Below are 18,494 nucleotides of genomic sequence, written 5' to 3' on the forward strand. Positions count from 1 at the left end.
CTTCTGAGTGTCACAAAACAAACTGAGAGGCTTTAACTGATCATTGGGGTCTGATCACACTTGCTCATCTAAAGGCAGAATCTGTGGCGTGAGGGTTCTCCTTTGGGGCGGGGGATCGCTATCATTTGCGGAAAATCTTATGAAAAAGCCTCGGCTTTGAGGAGCGTGCGTTTGCACGAAATCTTTGTCATCGCAACCACTTGAGATTGTATTGCATCAGAGAAGGCGAGTAGACATACGGACTGGTTGTTTTAAATAGGTGTTCAGTCACTGAAAGTCACGAAGCATGAATCCAAAACCAAATGCAGCAGTGAGGTTATTTTAACTCTTTCAAGTACAATGCCTTAGCATGTTTCAACATGGATTTCAACATATTCTCACATTGCACCAACCTGCAACAACCCTTCATTGGACTGTGAGTGATTTAAAGATGCCATAATGGGACATTGTTTTCTTAAAGTGCCCTGACAAGAAAATCCAGATTTCTTTTGTTAAAAGACAATTGAAGCCAAATGTTTACACACTGTATAAAGACAAATAACCACTTTTTTTTCCTTCACTGCCTGACATTAAACCAGACTTTCACATTTGTATTTGCTAAATTCCAGAATAATGCACTTTTTATTTAGTTTACATTATACTAATGGAATACTAATGTATTCCATTAGTATTCCATTAGTATTTGGCAGAAGTTCCTTTTAAACTGTGCAGCTTCCACTCAGAAACATCGACTTCGTTGTTTTCATAACCAATTCAGAAGAGAAATTGGGATTGCCCTTCATATTGAAGACATATCTGCACCCAAGACGATGTCATGAGATGTTGCTCCTACATTTCGACTTATTGATCTCCCTTCATAAAGTTGCAATACTGTTTATACTTGTCAAGACTGATGAATTGAACACAAGGAGGAAGCAGGCTTTTGGAGGTTCACAATTGTCTTCTTCATATCATGCTTGACATCTAGTTTTTCCATAAGGTCACACCAGGAAGCAGCATGTTCTAGGTGTTGCCTTAACGTACACCCAGACATGCTTTCCGTAAACTCAAATGTTGCAAATGAACCTCTCAGATGACATGCTAAGGCATTGTAATCTTTTGTATAATCTTGTATGAAAACTTTGTATAATCTTTTGTATGAGAACTTTGCGATTGGAGGGAAATGAGAACGTAGGCAACATAAGGTCTCTCAACATTTTGACATTTAGTAACCAGAAATTGTTTTTGTATTCCTTACCTGATCAAAGCTGTCAAATTTAGTCAGATAGTCAGGAAAAGAAGGTGTGTCTTTGTGTACAGTGAATACAAGTATCTGGTTTCAACTGTGCGTAAAAGCAAAAACATTTGCAGAGCCACAGTAAGGACATTGTCACATATGCTTGGACAAACCTTTAAATTTGTCTGGGTCATATTAGGTTAAAAGCGGTTTAGCAGAGTTGAACATGTTTGAGTCTCTTTACATGCCAGATTGAAGGCTGGGTACAGCATTAGCCAACCACAGGGCATCAGATTTCAGGTCATAAACCGTAAAGGCCTTTGATAGAAATGAAAAAGGTTTCCGTCTTAGGTAATCGTTCCCTGAGATGGGAAAGATTATCATGGTCCCTTTAAAGCCTGTGTGATCATGTCGAATACGGCACCCTCAATAGAAACCTATATAAGGATGTGAAAGTCCAATAAATTACTGACTCACCCTTCCACTAAAGAAAAACAAATGGTCCACACAATGCTCTCTTTCTTATGTAGGAGGAATCAGAGGTAGCAGTAACAGTAACCACGACACAAGACCCAAATTTAAAAAAAGAACATTATTCTTTTTTTTTTATTTATTAAACTTGTATTTTTTTTATGCAATCTGTGTTATATAAAAGTTCTACAGCCGTCGGCCTGTGACTAAGAGACATGGAGACGATCATGTTTCAGTTTAGTCCTCATTATTGACTGATTCTACAGGTCAATGTGACAGGAAAACTTGTTTACAAATCTGTAAAAAAAAAAAAAAAGACCTTGAGATGTGCAGCTGCTGGAGTGACAAACAAAAAGTTCAAAGAATAAATTACAGTAACGTTGATTTGCCTACAAACAGGCTGCAACAGTCCCTTCTTCTGCTCCTGCGACTCCACACACACACACACAGGTATGCTTTTGTCCTTTGGAAGGTGAGGTGTGTGTATATTTACTCTACACATAGAACATGCATTTACCTGTTTGAGTGTAAGATTACCTGTGTGACTGAATGTGAAGAAAGGACAGGGGGGAGGCAGAACTGTGTATGGACCATAGTGTGATATTATACCTACATTTTAAGTCTGTAAACCATTATTTCACTTTTGTTTTAAACATATACAGACCACGTACATTAAACATTTTGATTCATGATTTGGAACATTTTCTTTTTCATCATCATTATTAGCAATATCCTTATTTTTAATCTTCTTAAATACAATATTTTTTGTTTTTTTTTTCTTTACATGTCTGATTAAATATGGCTTAGTGTGAGTGAATGTGTTTTGGGGCCAAAGTAGTGGAGTTTTTCCTTCCTACTAATTTTCCTGCTTGCTTTGTTGTCTTTGTAATCCGTGACAAAGGGCTGTGCTCCCTTAATGGATGCATGAAATCCACAAGTTTTGCAGATTTAGACTGCGTGTCTGTTTGCAATCAGTCACTGTCGCTGGTTTCGCTGCTGGGGTCTCCCTGGACTTTGCTGCGGTGTTGCATGGCACGACTGTAGGCCACCGAAACGGATTTACGAATGTTGGATTTCCTGCCCTCAAGCATCTTCTCCTTGTCAAGTTCTTGGTCCACACCAAGCGGCACCAGCTTGGATCGTGGCAGCCACTGCCTGCGAAACACACAAACACACAGGTGCATCTCAATCCAACTGAAAAATCAGTTTTAAAAAATGTCATTCATTTATATTGTTTTTAAATGAAACTTGTTCATTAAACAAGAGATATTTTTCAAGTATTTATTTGTTTTATAACTAATAGTTAATAACAGTTCCCAAATTTACTTTCACAAAATAAATCAGGTATGGCAAGAAGAAAGGATGGGTTTTTTTAATCCAGAAATGTTATTTTATGATTTCACATTCGCGCCACAAGGAGGGAAATCCAAAAAGTGAAAGGTAAAAAATAGCGGTTTTCAAAAACAAATAATAGTAATGAAAAAATATTTATTTATTTATTTATTGCAGCTCAGCAAAGTCATTAAAAATACCTGACAAAGTTCAGAGAGGAAGGGACAAACCGAGTTTCAAAATGTGCTCTAGCAAGAAGGAGATAATTGTAAATTGGGTTCTAGATAATTTTTCATTTCTAAATTCCATACATTTTTAAACATACATTTCTAAAGCGCACATCAAATACTTTCCAGTAAATTTATGACAAATACATTTATAGTGGACCACCTTTACATATGGAACCTGCAAAAAAATCACCAGCTGAAAGAGGAAAGGATGGAAAAATCAACAGAAGGTCTAAAAGGAGTGATTTAGAAGCAAATGGTTGGATGGATTGACTGTTGCTCTGTGGTTCAAAAGGTAAAGTGTGAAGTTGCTGCTGATGTTGTTTCACTGAGTTTCATCAAGGCTCATATTAAAACATTTGATATTTTAGAGCATTTCATGCTAGAGATACCAACTTCATGTTCTAATAGGACGTAGCTGCCCACACTGCCAAAGCTCATGTAGCACTGATACAGTAATTCATGTAGAAGGAGACTTGACCAAGTATTGTTTGTTGCATGGGCATATTTTAGTCAAGAAGCTGACAATTTCATAATAACAACCCCATCGTGACAAAATATTCTGGGGTTTCAGAAAAACTGAAATTCAGAATTTCTTAGCTCTAAGCCATCAAAATGAACAGAAATAAAAGCTGCATATGTCATTCTGAGCGCACTAAATTGACTACGAGTTTCATTTTTACTGTCTCAATACTGAAATAAATGAGCATTTCTATTGAGATGCAGATGTACGTGCATAAATTAGTATATTGTGCTAGAATCAATATTAGTGTAATTAAAATGCCTTTTCAAACAAAAGGGGTCTTTGTCTCCCTCAGCAGACTTCCTGATTCTTTGCAGAGCGTGACCTGGAAGAACTTCAGCTAAGCTTTTAAGATGAGAACGAGGAAGGATTTCAGCGCACGAAGCCGTCACCCTTCTCACGCTTCGTTTTTCCTCATGAATTAAAGCAGTGTACACGATGACCTAGAAGAGCAGGTGCTCTTTCCCTTGCCTTGTATTCTCAAAAACCACGTTTGGCCTATATCTGCTACGCGTTCCGTCGGCTCATGCTTCGCAGCGCGAGCGCTGCAGCGCCGCTTTGAAGTTTCTGCAGCAGAGTCATGCACGATTCTACGCCCAGTCACAACCAGGCCTGATTCGCTTGCAAAACAAAGTTTGACCCTTATAAGATGGAAGGTTGCAAATGTCAGCGCAACGTTTGAAACTGCTGGATTCAGAACACTGACCAGGTTCTTTTGTTGTCGAAGAAGAGGACGAGGAACAGGTGCTCCCGGGCTTCTTGGGTCATTTGCTCCCCGAGTTTAAGCACGTCTAAAGGCGGTACGGGTATTGGGACTCCGCGGTGGAACACGCCCTCCCTGGGCATCTTTGGGTCGATGATCTGCAGGTGAACAGTGGCGTGGATGACGATTAAACGTACATTCACTATAGACGGGTGAAGTCAGGTTGCTTTGATGCAGTTCTCAGGGTTAGCACAATTTTTCTATCTCACCAGAGCAGGATACGAAGGATAGCCTCTGCACTTGGCCCAGACCAGATCCAGAGCTTCCAGAGAAGAGTAGTCGTCAGACGTCATCCAGCATCCTGACCGGTCCCGGCCACGCACCACTGACGGCAGCAAGAAAAGCCAGCGTTACGCCATTTTTATTTTCTCAGTACAATGAGCTCATATGTTATCTCATTGTCTTCAGCGTTTACTATAAAACGAGTACTTTCTGTTCAAAAGGAGTGAATCACCTTCTCATTGTGAAATGTGCAGCAATAACACGGATTAAAAAAGTTATGTAAACCAGATAAAAAATGTTTATTTTTTTTGGAAGCGGCACAATTCAGTGTTTCTCAAGGTGAGAAAAGTGTCTTGCTTTTTGGTGGAGCATGTTACGTTTCCTTCATTCAGGCAACAACTGCAGCAGGTGCCATACTTCCATGTAGCAATCAAAAACAGGAACAAGATGTTAAGTCTTGTTTCCTGTACACCCAACACTTCTTTAGCCCAAGGAAACTAAATAAGACAGGTTGACTCTTGCCGTTAAACCGTTTCCTGCTTTAAAAAAAAAAAAAAAAATCATCACTGCAGAAATCCCCAGGTTTAGATATGAACCAACTAGTTTTGATTATTTGATTAAAAAGAGCCAGAACTTTTTTTTTTCTTTTTTTTATTGCTACTCTTAGATTAGAGCAGAATAAAACTTTGTGGTCACATTCCTGGTAAAAGTATGAATATCCCTTGAACTTGGGATTTTATGTGACAGCAGTAGGAAAATAATAAATGATTTCTAACATTTTTTAACATTTTTATTTGCAAAACAGCTTGACCTCAGTCAGACTGAACAGGAATTTTCAAGTCAAAGCGCACAACCAGACTGAAGATGAAACAGCATAGATGTCTGGAAGGAAGGGCAGAGCAGACTTCATTTCTTCAAGAATCTGTGCTTGCAGCAAGATACTGCAGATCATCTACAAGTCTGTTGAGAAGAGTGAATCGTCTTCTGCCAGCGATGGCCTTTTAGTGTTGGTTTTTATAAACTACCAGTGTCCAAGGTGTTCTCGAATCAACCCGAGTCCTTCCTAGATCAGCTCCACTTATACAGAAGGTAACTACATACAGGATCACTTTATTCACCAATAGGTGAGTTCAAAAGGATTTTATTTGAGGGTAGAGGTGAAGAGATGGGGAAACTCAAATGCAGGCCAATTATGCAAGTACTCTACTGGTGGTGAAGCATTAAACTCTAAAGCAAAATACTAGTTTAGGTTTAGAATAATTAAATTAGAAATTTGATCAAGACTCAGACTAATGTCTCCATCAAGTCTTACAGTAATCTGACTCTCAAAGGAAATGAACTGAAACAACGTTTGAAACGTTTAACACCTTCATGTGCGCTTTGCAGGGTTTCACAGCGTGTGTGTGAGCATGTGCTTACAGTGCGAAACGCTCCGTGATCCTCCAACTGAGTAGGAATCATTTTCTGTGCCCGATGTTTCCTCACTGCTGTCCTCATGGAAGGTGGAACGAGAGAACGACGCCTTTCCTCTGCCTTGCTTTGAGGGCGTAGTGCTGGGGGAGGAAAATGCAGGAAAAGCACGCCCGTCAAAACTCAAAACTAAACCTAACAGAGCCTTTCTTCAATGAGCCTTTCAATGAAAGGCTCTGCTAGCGTTTTCTTCTTTTTTTTTTTTGAGAAGAAAACACTATACGATTTGTGGTTTTGGTTTTCACTTTCTATGCTGTTGTTCATGAACCAACAGCAACACATGGGATTGTGGGTACTTTAGATCAGAAGCGCTCGCGCATCAATCACCTGGTCCTGTCAGAAGCGGCGCTGCTGCTGCTGCTGGTTGTGGACTCTGAGTCGGAGCTGGATCGAGGCAGACGGGGCTCGTTTCTGTACACACGGAAGCTTTCAGTCACAGGCTGGTTTCCTGTATCAAAGCCGTTGCTCGGTAAACCTGAGGGTAACACACGGAGGCAGTGAGTCACTCTGTGACGCAGGAACTGTCACATGATTAAAGGCGCAGTGGCGGCCACGGTGCACCGCACCTGGCAGGAGGTCATCGTTGTCGCTGTCGCTGTCGGAGCTGGAGGTGCTGTGCGGGGTGCGGGGTCTCTTCCTGGGCCTGCTGCTGGACAGCAGGGGCAGCTGCGGGGGCCCGATGGGGCTCTGGTTCACCCCTGGCCCGGCGTAGCCCATGTCTCGGTTCTTTGGCGGGCGCCCTGGTCTTTTGGGAGGTCCGGCCATTTTTTGGTTCTTCTTGGAGAAAAGCACAGAAGTCCGCCGGCCAACCTCGGGAGCTGTGGAAGATAAAACGCGAGATAAAAATGGCAAAAGATGAAAATAAACATTTTGTCAGGAGAATCGCACTACACGTCATATTAATATTTCAACATTCCTATAGACATACCCTTTCCTCCAATCTCCTGGCTGCTGCTCTCTCCTCCCTCGTCATGGTGTCCCGCAGATGAAGAGTGATGCGGGAGAGAAGAACTGCGATCCCCCGCCGACTCACGGCCCCCCATGATGGAGCTCACCTCCCGCTGGTGCGCTAGCTTCCTCCGGATCACACTGATCTCCTTCTTCAGGGCTTTGGCCCTGCGAGACTGGCCGATGCTGTGCTTCCCGGAGTTGACCTCATCAAGGCGCGCCTGCAGGTAATGCAGCTGCTCGTCCAGCGGCAGCCGTCGCCTGTTTTCTGGCAGCAGCAGGTCTGGGAGGGGCAGGGAGAGCAACACTTACAGCTCGTCCACCAAACGGGCAAGAAAACGCTCAGGTTCAACAGCATAGGACTAGAGCCGTCATGTGAATCGTCTCTAATTGCAATTGAACACACTTGTTAATAGAAAATGCTGTTGATGACGTTCATGTGGAGAACAGAAGCGGTGTCGATAGCCCAGGTCCTTTAATGTTTTCGAACCAGTGAAATTCAGCACAGCAATGACAGAGGCGCCATCTGCTGGACATTTCTCTCAGCTACGTGAACAATATCTTCATCTGAACCGTTTAGCTTTATTTTATGACAAGCAAAAAACTTTTAAATGAAGTATATATTATATAACATATATATTTTCATGAATAAGAATTTTTAAAAAAAATCTATTCACAAGACAATAATAGATCTATAAGAAAGGCATGTCTTCTTTAAATATTCAGCGCTTTGCCACTTCTCCTGATCACAATAAGCCAAGCAATCAAAGCAAAAGCTGGGAGCTTACCCTCTTCATTAGAGGACAAAGGTCTGTCTCTGTCCTGTTCCCTGTCCCGCTCTCGGTCTCGGTCTCTGTCTCTCTCCGGATCACGTTGGCTTTCTGGGCTCGAGTCTCGATGAAGATGCATGCCCGACTCATAATCGAAGCCGATCCGTTCGGCCTGGCGCCTGGCCGCTCTGAGGACGACGGCGCCCATCTCCCTGAGCCGCAGGGCGGCTCGGTAAAACACCGTGTCCTTGGCGTTGTACTTGAGGCAGTTGTTGACAATGAGGCCAAAGTCGGCCTCGAAGGCCTCGAACGTGAGGTAGCGATGGGACTCCAGCAGGTTCCACATGGTCTGGAAGTCCATAGGAGTGTCAATGTGCTCCAGGTAGTCCGGCACCTGTTGAACGGAGGGAAAGGCTCGGACTGAGGAACAGCCTGATGGAAAAGTCTCCACCAGCATCATTTAGACGTGCAGTTCTAACCTCTGCGCTTGCAACTTTAAACCAATATCAATGCAGCAGCATGGTCTAATTTTATATGTGCAAATAAAGAGGGAAAACTTTGAATGGTTTTTTTTTTTTGTTTGTTTGTTTTTCTGTCAGCACATTTACCTCTTCGAGGGGAACAGGCTCAGTGAAAAAGTTGTTTGTGTCTCTTTCCTGTAACTGCTCCAACGTACTCCTGAGAAGCACCAGGAAGGGAGTGAGCTGCATCTCCAGCGCCATCTGCTGCACTTTAATCTAAACAGGCACAGTTGTACACCTGTCAGCTGCAGCGGATAAACCGACATTCGTGCATACACACTTTTATTATCACAATAGTGTAAAAAAAAATATCCGTTCTGAGCCTCACCGTCTCCCTCTTGAGCTTCTCCCTCTTGCGGATGAGCTCCACCAGCAGCCTGGCTCTCTCCAGGTCATGTCTCAGTCTCTGCCAGGCCTTCAGCTGCTCCTTCAAGGCTGTCTGTTTCTCCTCGCTGTCCCTCTGAACCACAAATGTGATAGAAAACGTTAAACAAATAACAAAAACCGTGTTCATTTTAGTTAATGGGACAACCCCCCGCCCCAAACAAATAGCAAGAGGTGGACATGTTTACAGGGGGAAGCTGCGCTGCGGGCTGCGGTGGATGCGGCTCCACGTGGCGCTGAGATGGCAGGTGGGTCTGGAGCCGCCGCAGAAGAGGAACGCCGTTTCGACTTTGCCTCTTCAGCGTCCAGTAGCTGTGGAGTCGCTGCATGAACTGACTCTTCCTGGGCACCGTCAGATTACTTGTGATTTTGCTGAGTCTGCAGAGAAGCAAACACTAATTTGCAGCGTCACACAGGAGTATTCACGCTCCCTTGAACTTTATCGGTTTGTGACGTTACCACCGCAAACACTTTACTGGGAGTTTTTGTTGCAAACCGACACAAAAGAGCGCTTCACTGTGAAGTGGAAGGAAAATGAAAGATGATTTCCATTTTCCTATAGAAATTAAAATGAAACAAAATGAAAAGCGTGACATCTGTAGTCGGCTCCTCCGGATGAATGCTTTAATCGAATAAACTTGTTAAAGTAGTTTCATGGGCATACGCCTCAACCAGATTTGTAAATCTGAGATTTTTTGCTTATTCTTCTCTGTGATTTGATCTAAACCACTGCTGTTCTGGGAGAAGGTAAACTTCCGCCATGGCCTAAGTTATTTTTGCAGACTTCCTCCTGTTTTTAGCTCCTTCAATCTTCTCACCAACTCTTAGGGTTGTGAAGGTTGCTGACCTCTGGTCTATCTCATAAAATCCCATTAAAATAAGTTGAAACTTTGTGGTTTTAATTTGAAAAAATGTAAAAAAAAAAACAAAAAAAAACATAAGTAAACTTTTGTAAGACAGAATATACAGTGACAAATATAGTTCTGCCTGAGCAGGTGAACTGCACATCTACCTGTGGGGAGGTATGCAGGGCACAGACACCACTGGTGCAGCAGCTCTCCTCTCTGCCAGGATCTTCCTCGCTCTCTTCATCTTCAGCCTGGATTTGGCCTTCGCCCTCTTGGCCCGCTCAGAGCTCCAGCCCTTGGAGTCCTCGTCCTGGCCGAGGCTGGGCTCGTCGTCGTCCTCCAGCTCCCCTTCGCTGTTGGACGAGCCCATGCTGGCCCCGCCCACTCCGGCGAGAGGCCTGGCCGACCCCGGCGGCGTGTGGATGTCGCAGTACGCCGTCTTGCGCACGCTGAACGACGTGCCGTTAGCCCCCGTTTCTCTGACCGGCTCCATCTTCATGTAGAGGCCTGCCTGCTGGGCACAGGTGACGTGGAAGGCCGTGTAACAGTTGGCTTTGTGGCACTGGATGCAGGCGCCTGAGCCACGCTGCTTGCAGATGTAGCAGGTGAGCTTCCAGCGGGCGGCAGGGATGTGCTCGATGCTGTCGATCGGCTCCAGAAAGACCGTGTTTGCAAAGCAGACCTAGGAAATGGGAGAAAAACATTTTTTATTATTGGGGCAACATGAGAAACCAATCAAAATCTCTGCAGTTGATTTGCAAAAAAAAATAAATAAATAAATAAATTAAAAAAATTAAAAATCGCTTCACCTCCGGGATCCAAAGCGCACAGACTACATGAGCCCAGCGCCCGTCATCCGTCTGTTTGAAGGCCCCGCCCTTATTAGGACACAGAGCACAGTCCACCGCTCTGCTCGGCGACTGCAGGCAGCGCCGACACAACCACTGACCCTCTGGGATGTAGGGAACGCCGTAGCATTCCTGGTGAACCGCCAGGTTGCACATGTCACAGAACAGGATGACGTTGCTGTTCTGACACTCGCCGTCATTGCAGATGCAGCAGACGGCGTCCTCGTCGATCAACGTACTGGGGTCCGCCTGGGGGGGACGAGCAAACAGAACGGGTCAGAGTTCAAATTCGCAGGTGAATGCCTGTAATGTCTTTAGCATGCGAGTTCGGGTACCTTGTTGTGGCTCTCAAAGTAGGACTCCTTTTCTAAGCGGTCCATGAGGTATTCAAAGACCTCCTGAGGGATCGGCGTCACTCCGTCACGTCGCCGTTTGTCGTTCATGATGCCGAGCCAGATGTAGTCCTCCTCGTCCATGTCGTACTCAACCTCTTCGTCAAGCTCTTCCACAGACTTCTCAATGTACCTGAAGCCCGGAGGCAGACAGAGGAGGAAATGTGGGCAGAAAGAAAAATCTATCACAAAACGTTTAAAGCTTCTAAATGGAATTACTAAATATTTAAACACGTTGTATTAAAAAAAACAAACCCATAACTTGTTTTTCTTCACTTACGTGAAATCAGACTAAACTTTTGCTATTTTAGGCCAGTTAGGATTACTAAAATGATTACAAAAGTTACTTGTAGTGTTTGGTCATAATGATCACAGTGCTCGCAAGCCCACAGCCCTCCACATGTGGGTGTAAGGCGGTGCCAGCATCACGTTGTGGGGGCACTTTGCTGCAGTAGGAACTAGCACACTTCACATAATAGATGGGATCGTGAAGAAAAAGCGTTTTCTAGAAGAGTGAAGCAGCATCTCAAGACATCAGCTTGGTCACAAATGGATATATCACATAAACTACATGGATCAAAAGGCAGTTCTGCCAAATATTAAGGAAATGTATTTAAACATCTGAATTCCATAAAAGATTTAAAGTCACCCTCATTATTCTGACATTTGATAAACTGAATTCTTTTGAGGAAACCTAACTAAAAGTGAAAAGTTAAGTCTAATTTTATTTTTAGACAGTGAAAAAAAACTAACCTACCTAAGCCATTTAAATATTAATGAATCAAATTACAATCCTAGTTGCACACCTGTAGTAGGATAAAGTCCGAGCAGGGGCGTCAGGTCTTTCTTGGTCCAGTTCTCTAAACACTGCTTCTGGAAGCTTGACAGCAAGACCGGACTGCGGGTTGTGATGGTGAGACGAACCGTCCTTCTTCTTATCTTTACTTTTGTGCTTGCCGGTCTTTGGCGTGGCTTTACCGCCGTTAGAGGACGGGATATCAGAGCGGTCCTTCCCGCTTCCTCCGACTTCACTGCCTCCAGCCCCACTGTCACTGCCGTTACAAACCCCTCCTCCAAAACTGCCTGCGCCGGACGGCGGTGCGTCCTCGGCATCGCTGTCTTCCTCGGACACCACATCAATGTTCTCAAAGATACTGATGCGGTGAATGCGTCCCTGAATCTCCAGCTCCACCATGCGCTGCGCCTGAGCGTAGGTCATCGTCTCCCTGCCAGGGGAGTGAGAATGGTCTGACCGGTTGGGGCTCCCAGGTGCGTTTCCTTCAGGACTAGGTCCTCCACCTCCGCTGCCTCCAATGTCGTCCGGGTCCCCCGAGGCGGTCAGCGAGGCACGAGGAGGGCGGCCCTTCCTCTTCTTCTGGGGCACAGCGGGAGCAGGAGTTGGGTTGTCATGGTCATAGTGGTAGAGGTGATACTCTATGCCGCTGTAACTCTTGTAAACCTTACGACAAGTCTCCACTGGACACTCATACGGCGGCTTTGTGGCCCGAAGATTATGACAGAATGTCTTCACATCAAAATCTAGTCCCATGGTGCCAACAACCTCTTCAGGGGCAACTGAAGTTCAGCTTTACATCTGAAGAAAGAAAAAAAAACACAAATGGAAACTATGACTTCAAAATAAATGGAATATAAGGCTGCACAATATCAATATGAGCAATGGGTTGGGTTGTAATTGGCTGATATTGTTTTCCTCAATCTTTTCCATTGTTTCCATTATCATCATGAACCACTGTGTTGTGTATATTCTGTTAACAAAAACTGATGCAATTTTTTTGGCAACAAATGTCTATATTTTTTTATGACAAAAACTATTTTAATCAAGCATTATGATGTAGTGGAAATATAGCGTGGAACAGCAATTAGAAACTTGATCTTCGTATGCATGTTTGTGTATTAAAAAATATAAATCTAACTCGGGTGCATTCTCAGATCAATAGGTGTAACGTTGATGTAAGGGAATTATAACCCTCAAAGACACTAGGGCCTAAAAAATACATTTCTCTATGACTACTTAATTCAGTCAACTAAATTTACAGTACCTTTAGTCAATTAATATGTAGTAATGTTTGGTTGACTAAAACTGAAATGACTACAACTGATCACACTGTGACTGTAAAAAAATCCCATTTTAGTCAAGCGATTAGGATAGAAATTACATGAGTTGTCAGAATTAACTCGGGTTGGGTCTGTGATGCACAGATGATCTGATCTAGAGCCCACTGACAGCTGGAATAGGCTCCAGTTACCATGGAAACATAGAGGTTTATAGTAATGCTAAAAAATGAAGCTTCCCCATTTTGCTATTTTGTAATTTTCTTTACAGTATGTAACATACATGAATACCATCAAATACAATCTAATAATTAATCTATACTGCTGTCACATGACCAGGAAATAACCCTCTAAAAATGTAAACACTCCAACAGGGAAACAACTTATGTTTCCCTTTTACCCGGTGACAGGTGCCATTCAGGTCAACAAATAAAACGTTTAAGCAATAAAACAATCAGGAAAACGTCTGACTGTGAATTAGGACATGAGCTTCGGTTTGGCTAGGGGGAAAAAACTTAAAAATCAACTTAATTCAATTGTACACCGCGAAATATACAGTAACTCGGCAACACAACCATCTAAATGCATGCTAACATTAGCATTCTGGTGTTGCTTCTCTCCAACAATGAACTACAGTAGCAGGGGGCTTTAGCCAACCTGCTAACAACAGTTAGCAAACCACGATTTCTACAAACTTCCAAAGGAGCAGAGGAATAAATACTTTACAGCCTTTACAAACAAACAATCCAGACATTAAAAAGCCGTTTAAACTTTAGCTCAATACCTTATTCCCGTTGGTAACGTTTAAGGCTCGTGCGTTAGCTAAACTCACGGAATAAATGTTAGCTAAACAAAGGTAGCCGTTCCACAGCCGTTCCAGACCGTTTCGGTAAGAAATAGTAAGGACTAAATCCAAGAACAGAGTCTGAACTGTTCTCGTTGTAAACATTCAGACCCAGCGTTTCCCTCCATAATCACCTCACCCTGTGGATTCCAGAAAATAACAGCAAACGTTCGATTTCATGAAGTTAGCGAACTGCAACAGTAAGTGTGGTTGGGTCCAATGCCGAATCTTACCAAGCGCCACAACTTCATTCATGTGAGATTTTTATTTCGGCATTAATATGCTTTGGTATTGTGATGTAGAAAAAAGGCTGGCGTGCTTATTTTGCATAATAAGGGGAGCTACCCGCGTCACTGTCTTTTCAGGGCACAGTGGGTTATGATGGATTACAATAATTAGCACAGGATCACAACTTCAGCAAGTTTCTGACCGTGAAAATGTGACCAAAAGTAACCCTTAAACACCAACACAACACTTCCAGACTGATACTTTATTTTCAACACTTACTACTCCACGTTCTTCAGGAAATACTGCGTGCTTCGGACACCTCACAGCAGGTCAGGAGGGTTGCAGGTCGCTTTTAATTCATTAGATAATCCCAGAGGAGAGCGTGGAAGGCGTACATGCAGTAAAATGTTTCATGAAACGGCATAACATCCAGATAGTTTCATTGTTTGTGCAATAATGGAGGAACTCTGATGAACAAAAGGGGAGGACAACCATAGCTGTAACGCTGCTTCGCCGTAGACGCGGGTTGACACATTCACTACGCAAACCAGAACGATTTTACATTGGACGAGACATAGGGACGCAATGGGCGGAGGTTTCTTCTGTGATTGGTCGGAGGAATTGGAATGCGTTTCGTGATTGGTTGATAGAATCAAAATAGTTTGCACACACATAGTAATGAGCTACCTTTGCTGCTTAATAAGTCTATCTTTGCACCGTCCATTCCTGCTCACATAACTGATATATGTGTAATCTATTTTCTATAACTAGTGATTTTTTTTACAGGGTCGCACGGGGGCTGGTACATGTTACCATCGGCCATTGGGTGAGAGGTGGGGTACTCTTAAACAGGTTGCCATTTGCTCACAGAACAAGCAACCGTGAATACACATACTGTATCCTAGGGCAATTGAGAAATGCCAATTAAATTAATAGCCATGTTTTTAGACTTTGGGAGGAAGGTGGAGTCCCTGGATAAAATATGCAGACTCCATGTGCAAACTAATCTGGTTTGGATTAATGGCTTCTTTCAGCCCTTGTTGGTACTCATGTCATTGCGGATATTGGTACTATTTCAGCCAGTAAATTCCCAAGGCGTTTTCCTTTTAGGTAGAAGAGTACCTAAACATGTCTGCAAGACAGGGAAACAAGTAAACTAGTTGGAAGATTCAGATTTAAAGTAATCTTTTTTATTTTAAGTGCATTTCTTCTGAGTGCAATTACTGTTATTGTTTTGGAGTGGTATTTCATTTAAGGTCTTCTGTGAAGGAAAATAAAAAAATAAGGTGATGGCAACGAGTAATTATAAAAAAAAAGTCAATAATTATAACAAAATGTCTGTTTGTTGTAATAATATCTGGTTCGATTCACCTTTTTGCAACAAAACCTTGTAGATTGGAACAGAATTTCCACCCAGTAGCTACATAAACAACTTGTTATCTGGAGTCTTTGCTATAAACATCATTCAATTTCCTGGCTTATTTGTCTTATTATTGCATAATGCATGTTTTCCTAATGTTATGCAGCTCAACTACACAAATATACAAACCAAAAAAAATTTTCTAGCTTTTAACCACACTAAATGTCAAATATCTCAGTTTGTTTTACTGTCCAGGTTTTGCATGTGGAAATAAAGACAATTAATCAAGCACAAAATATTTATTTCTCTCTCAACATACAGTCTGTGATAAGAGTGCATCAGGACAGGGTGGGGTAATGCAATGGGACATACAGCAGGCAAAGCAATCTCACACAGTTCAAACACAGGCCAGTCACAACTGGAGCATAATCTTGAGGAGCAGTTTCTCCCAGACAAAAGAGAGATGTGCCGAGGAAAAAGCGTCAGGATGCTCCTTCTCCTCTGTGCACGTTCAACTACCCCAGTTTATCATATATACCGGTATTGGTTACCTCCTCCCATGATCTCCATGAGTTAGCAGCTAGGAAAAGTAGAACATACAAGATACACGTGACAGAGAACAGAAATCTCTTACTATTGGAAGTATTTCACCAAAGCAGAAGACTCTGCATAATATCTTAGAAAAATCCAATTCAAACCGAATTGATGGAGTTAATATACATTAAAGCAACCCTCCCACCCCCAACCACGCCCCACCACTTTTAAGAGTCAAAATAAAATGTACAAATACGAGCTACTAGAAGAAAACTTTACGATTCACAGCTTTGGCAGGACTGGGGTTGTGCAGATGTCATATTTCTAACCTTATATCTGTACTGTTTCTACGTTTTGTGGAAAGATGAAATATTGGCCATGCTCGTCAGTGATGAAACCCCACCAAATATATACAGTGTAGGAACTCCTCATGTAGATGAATAAAAGGAGACCATATGTTGTGCAAATCTCTGACATCAAGTTTCAGTTTAATGCTGCAATATGTCACTGAAAATAAATGCAAAAAGGCAAAATTAAATCAGCTGTCATCAAAAATAAACAAAACACCAGTCCTTTAACAAGGCTATAACACTGCTTTATGAGCATCTGCTTTGTACCATCAAACAAGAAAGAAACGCTTAACTGTACAGCAAAAATCACTTTGATAAATAGCAGCATTAAAAAAAGGAAAAAAAAAAAACAACAACTTAAGACCTCAGATTAAACTGGTGATTGCACAAAGTATTCTACATACAGTGTATGTTGAGTACTAGGCAAACTGACAGAACAATAAGCTGTGATAAACTGTTTACTGGGTAGTTTGTAATATCGATTCTTGTGTCTGGTAACATCTGTGGTTTGGTGAATTGTAATTTTGTTCAACCTTTCAAGCTTGCTCCTCTTGCACACATTAAAGGTAAGGCTTGTGGCAAGACTACGATCAAAGCTTTGTGGAAAGGGGTTCAATTGCACTTTTGAGCCTCAAAAGAAAAGAAAAAAAAAATTCACGTTATTTGCTACATTCTGATTCACAAAACTACCAGAGATATCTACTGTAGAAAGACTTATGTACAGTATTATATGGCTCTGGACACTGGCTTTCCTCTGCAACACTGGAAGCTCTCGTGCTGTCTAATGAGTTGGTTCTCCAATCGAAAAATAAATAAAGAGGCTTTGCCCAGCTGAACCATTTGACCTGAATTAAGTGGATTAAGTGGATTTGGACGCTGGCTTCTACCCTTTCCCCTAACCTAACTTCATCATTCATACGTTGGTCATTTGTTTCTGAAAGCATCAGATCACCTCTCTGCTATGGCATTCCATTTATCAATGGGGTGATAAGTAAATAAGGTCAAACCATATTCGTATTTATTAAAATAAGATTATATACTGTGTTATTAGTGCATTACAATAAGGGCATTTGTATGTAAACCAAAAAACACACTCAAGCTACCATTTCAAATAAAATAACTTGGATGCAGAAATGCTTTGTTTAAAGAAAATATATACATAAATAAATGTTCAAGGCACTACATTCCTGCAAAACTGTTCATTTGTTCAAAATACTGTCATCTCACTGAATCTTAAGCTACTAATATTTGGATTCCAATGTAGTGTGTTTCAACAGAAAGGCAAACGTGATGAAGAACAGAGTGAAGTCGGTTACCGTGAGTGCAGATAAAATGTCTTGTATGGCTGAGTTTAGCTAAGAACAAAGCCAAAAAGCAGTAAGTATTCAGACATAACACATAATGTATAATATACACACATACAAATACACAATTTACGACACATAAATGTGTTGCAGAAAGAATAGCAACACCATAGCGTGTTATTTACAGGATAAAACTATGCACATGTGTGGCTCTGGTGCCCAAAGCACAGGCGAAATCAGTCTGTCCTGAGCGCACACCAACACATTAATTAGCGGATCGGGTAGTCCTTGTGGTTTTCGGGAAAGGCCCATTCTCAGGGTTGTGCACAACAAAAGAGTAGGGCTGGATCCCTGGGTTTGACAATGTGGCGTAGTGAATCGCTCTTGGAGCACCAAGCAATCCTACAGGAACCACAGACGCTACAGGACTAGGCATGCCAGGCCACTGCTGTGAATAAAGAAGAGTGGGAGCCATCACACCATAGGAGCCTGATTGCACAAGGTAGCCAGGAGGATGCACTGTGGACGAGTTTAGTGCTAGATTTGCAGGCATATTATGGCCTAAAACGGCGGTCTTTGGGCATGAGAAAGGTAGCCGCAAGTTGTTGGGAACAACACGGCATTTCATCTGGAATAGAATGGAGGTATTTTAGAAAATATTACACAGGTTTGATTTAGATTTAAAAATGCAAGAAACCCCCCAAATGCACTACCACAGGGTCTCAGGACACTTATACACCAAACCTCTATAACACAAAAGACCCTTTTTGATGTTTGCTCAAATAGTTCGTATCGGGGGGGGGGGGGAAAAAACCTTTAAAAGAACACAAAAAAATAAATTAAGGGTTTTTTATAAAAAATACAAA

General features: G+C 42.3%; 2 protein-coding genes across 13 annotated transcripts in view; both read right to left on the minus strand.

Moving 5' to 3' along the window:
- Positions 1–1,797: 1,797 nt before the first annotated feature.
- On the minus strand, positions 1,798–14,617 carry brpf1 (bromodomain and PHD finger containing, 1). Of its 5 annotated transcripts, none has more exons than XM_015033520.1 (16): positions 14,360–14,617; positions 11,742–12,529; positions 10,879–11,068; positions 10,505–10,792; positions 9,860–10,377; positions 9,036–9,225; positions 8,792–8,923; positions 8,551–8,679; positions 7,961–8,336; positions 7,153–7,455; positions 6,791–7,042; positions 6,552–6,699; positions 6,174–6,307; positions 4,742–4,857; positions 4,476–4,630; positions 1,798–2,842 (listed from the first exon to the last, which is right to left on the minus strand). In XM_015033520.1, exons 2-16 carry the CDS (start codon positions 12,482–12,484, stop codon positions 2,659–2,661), a joined length of 3,858 nt encoding a protein of 1,285 aa, XP_014889006.1. In that variant the 5' UTR covers positions 12,485–12,529; positions 14,360–14,617; the 3' UTR covers positions 1,798–2,658. The 5 variants fall into 5 exon arrangements, with proteins under 5 accessions (XP_014889006.1, XP_014889010.1, XP_014889007.1 ...); XM_015033524.1 differs by lacking the exon at positions 14,360–14,617 and adding an exon at positions 14,086–14,152; XM_015033521.1 differs by lacking the exon at positions 14,360–14,617 and adding an exon at positions 13,992–14,079.
- A 1,106-nt stretch (positions 14,618–15,723) lies between these two features.
- The window catches only part of LOC106948073 (serine/threonine-protein kinase WNK2), a 76,129-nt gene continuing 73,358 nt past the window's right edge, over positions 15,724–18,494 (minus strand). For 7 of the 8 annotated variants that reach the window (XM_015033526.1, XM_015033527.1, XM_015033531.1 and 4 more), the window contains one exon: positions 15,724–18,256. In XM_015033526.1, coding sequence (XP_014889012.1) covers positions 17,894–18,256 — 363 coding nt within the window. In that variant the 3' untranslated portion in view covers positions 15,724–17,893. The remainder of the gene's footprint in view (positions 18,257–18,494) is intronic. The other variant, XM_015033530.1, reaches the window with a different exon arrangement.

Source organism: Poecilia latipinna, unplaced genomic scaffold (assembly GCF_001443285.1).
Source record: "Poecilia latipinna isolate Pla-1442-1.1 unplaced genomic scaffold, P_latipinna-1.0 Scaffold271, whole genome shotgun sequence".
NCBI classification, from domain to species: domain Eukaryota; kingdom Metazoa; phylum Chordata; class Actinopteri; order Cyprinodontiformes; family Poeciliidae; genus Poecilia; species Poecilia latipinna.

Excerpts from the sequence above, each read along its gene's own strand:
- brpf1 (XM_015033520.1), bottom strand. The coding sequence starts at position 12,484 with ATGGGACTAGATTTTGATGTGAAGACATTCTGTCATAATCTTCGGGCC. Across the intron at positions 6,308-6,551 it reads GCCGCTTCTGACAGGACCAG|CACTACGCCCTCAAAGCAAG; the intron begins GTGATTGATGCG and ends TTCCTCCCCCAG. Across the intron at positions 4,858-6,173 it reads ATCACGGAGCGTTTCGCACT|TGGTGCGTGGCCGGGACCGG; the intron begins GTAAGCACATGC and ends TGCTGCCGTCAG.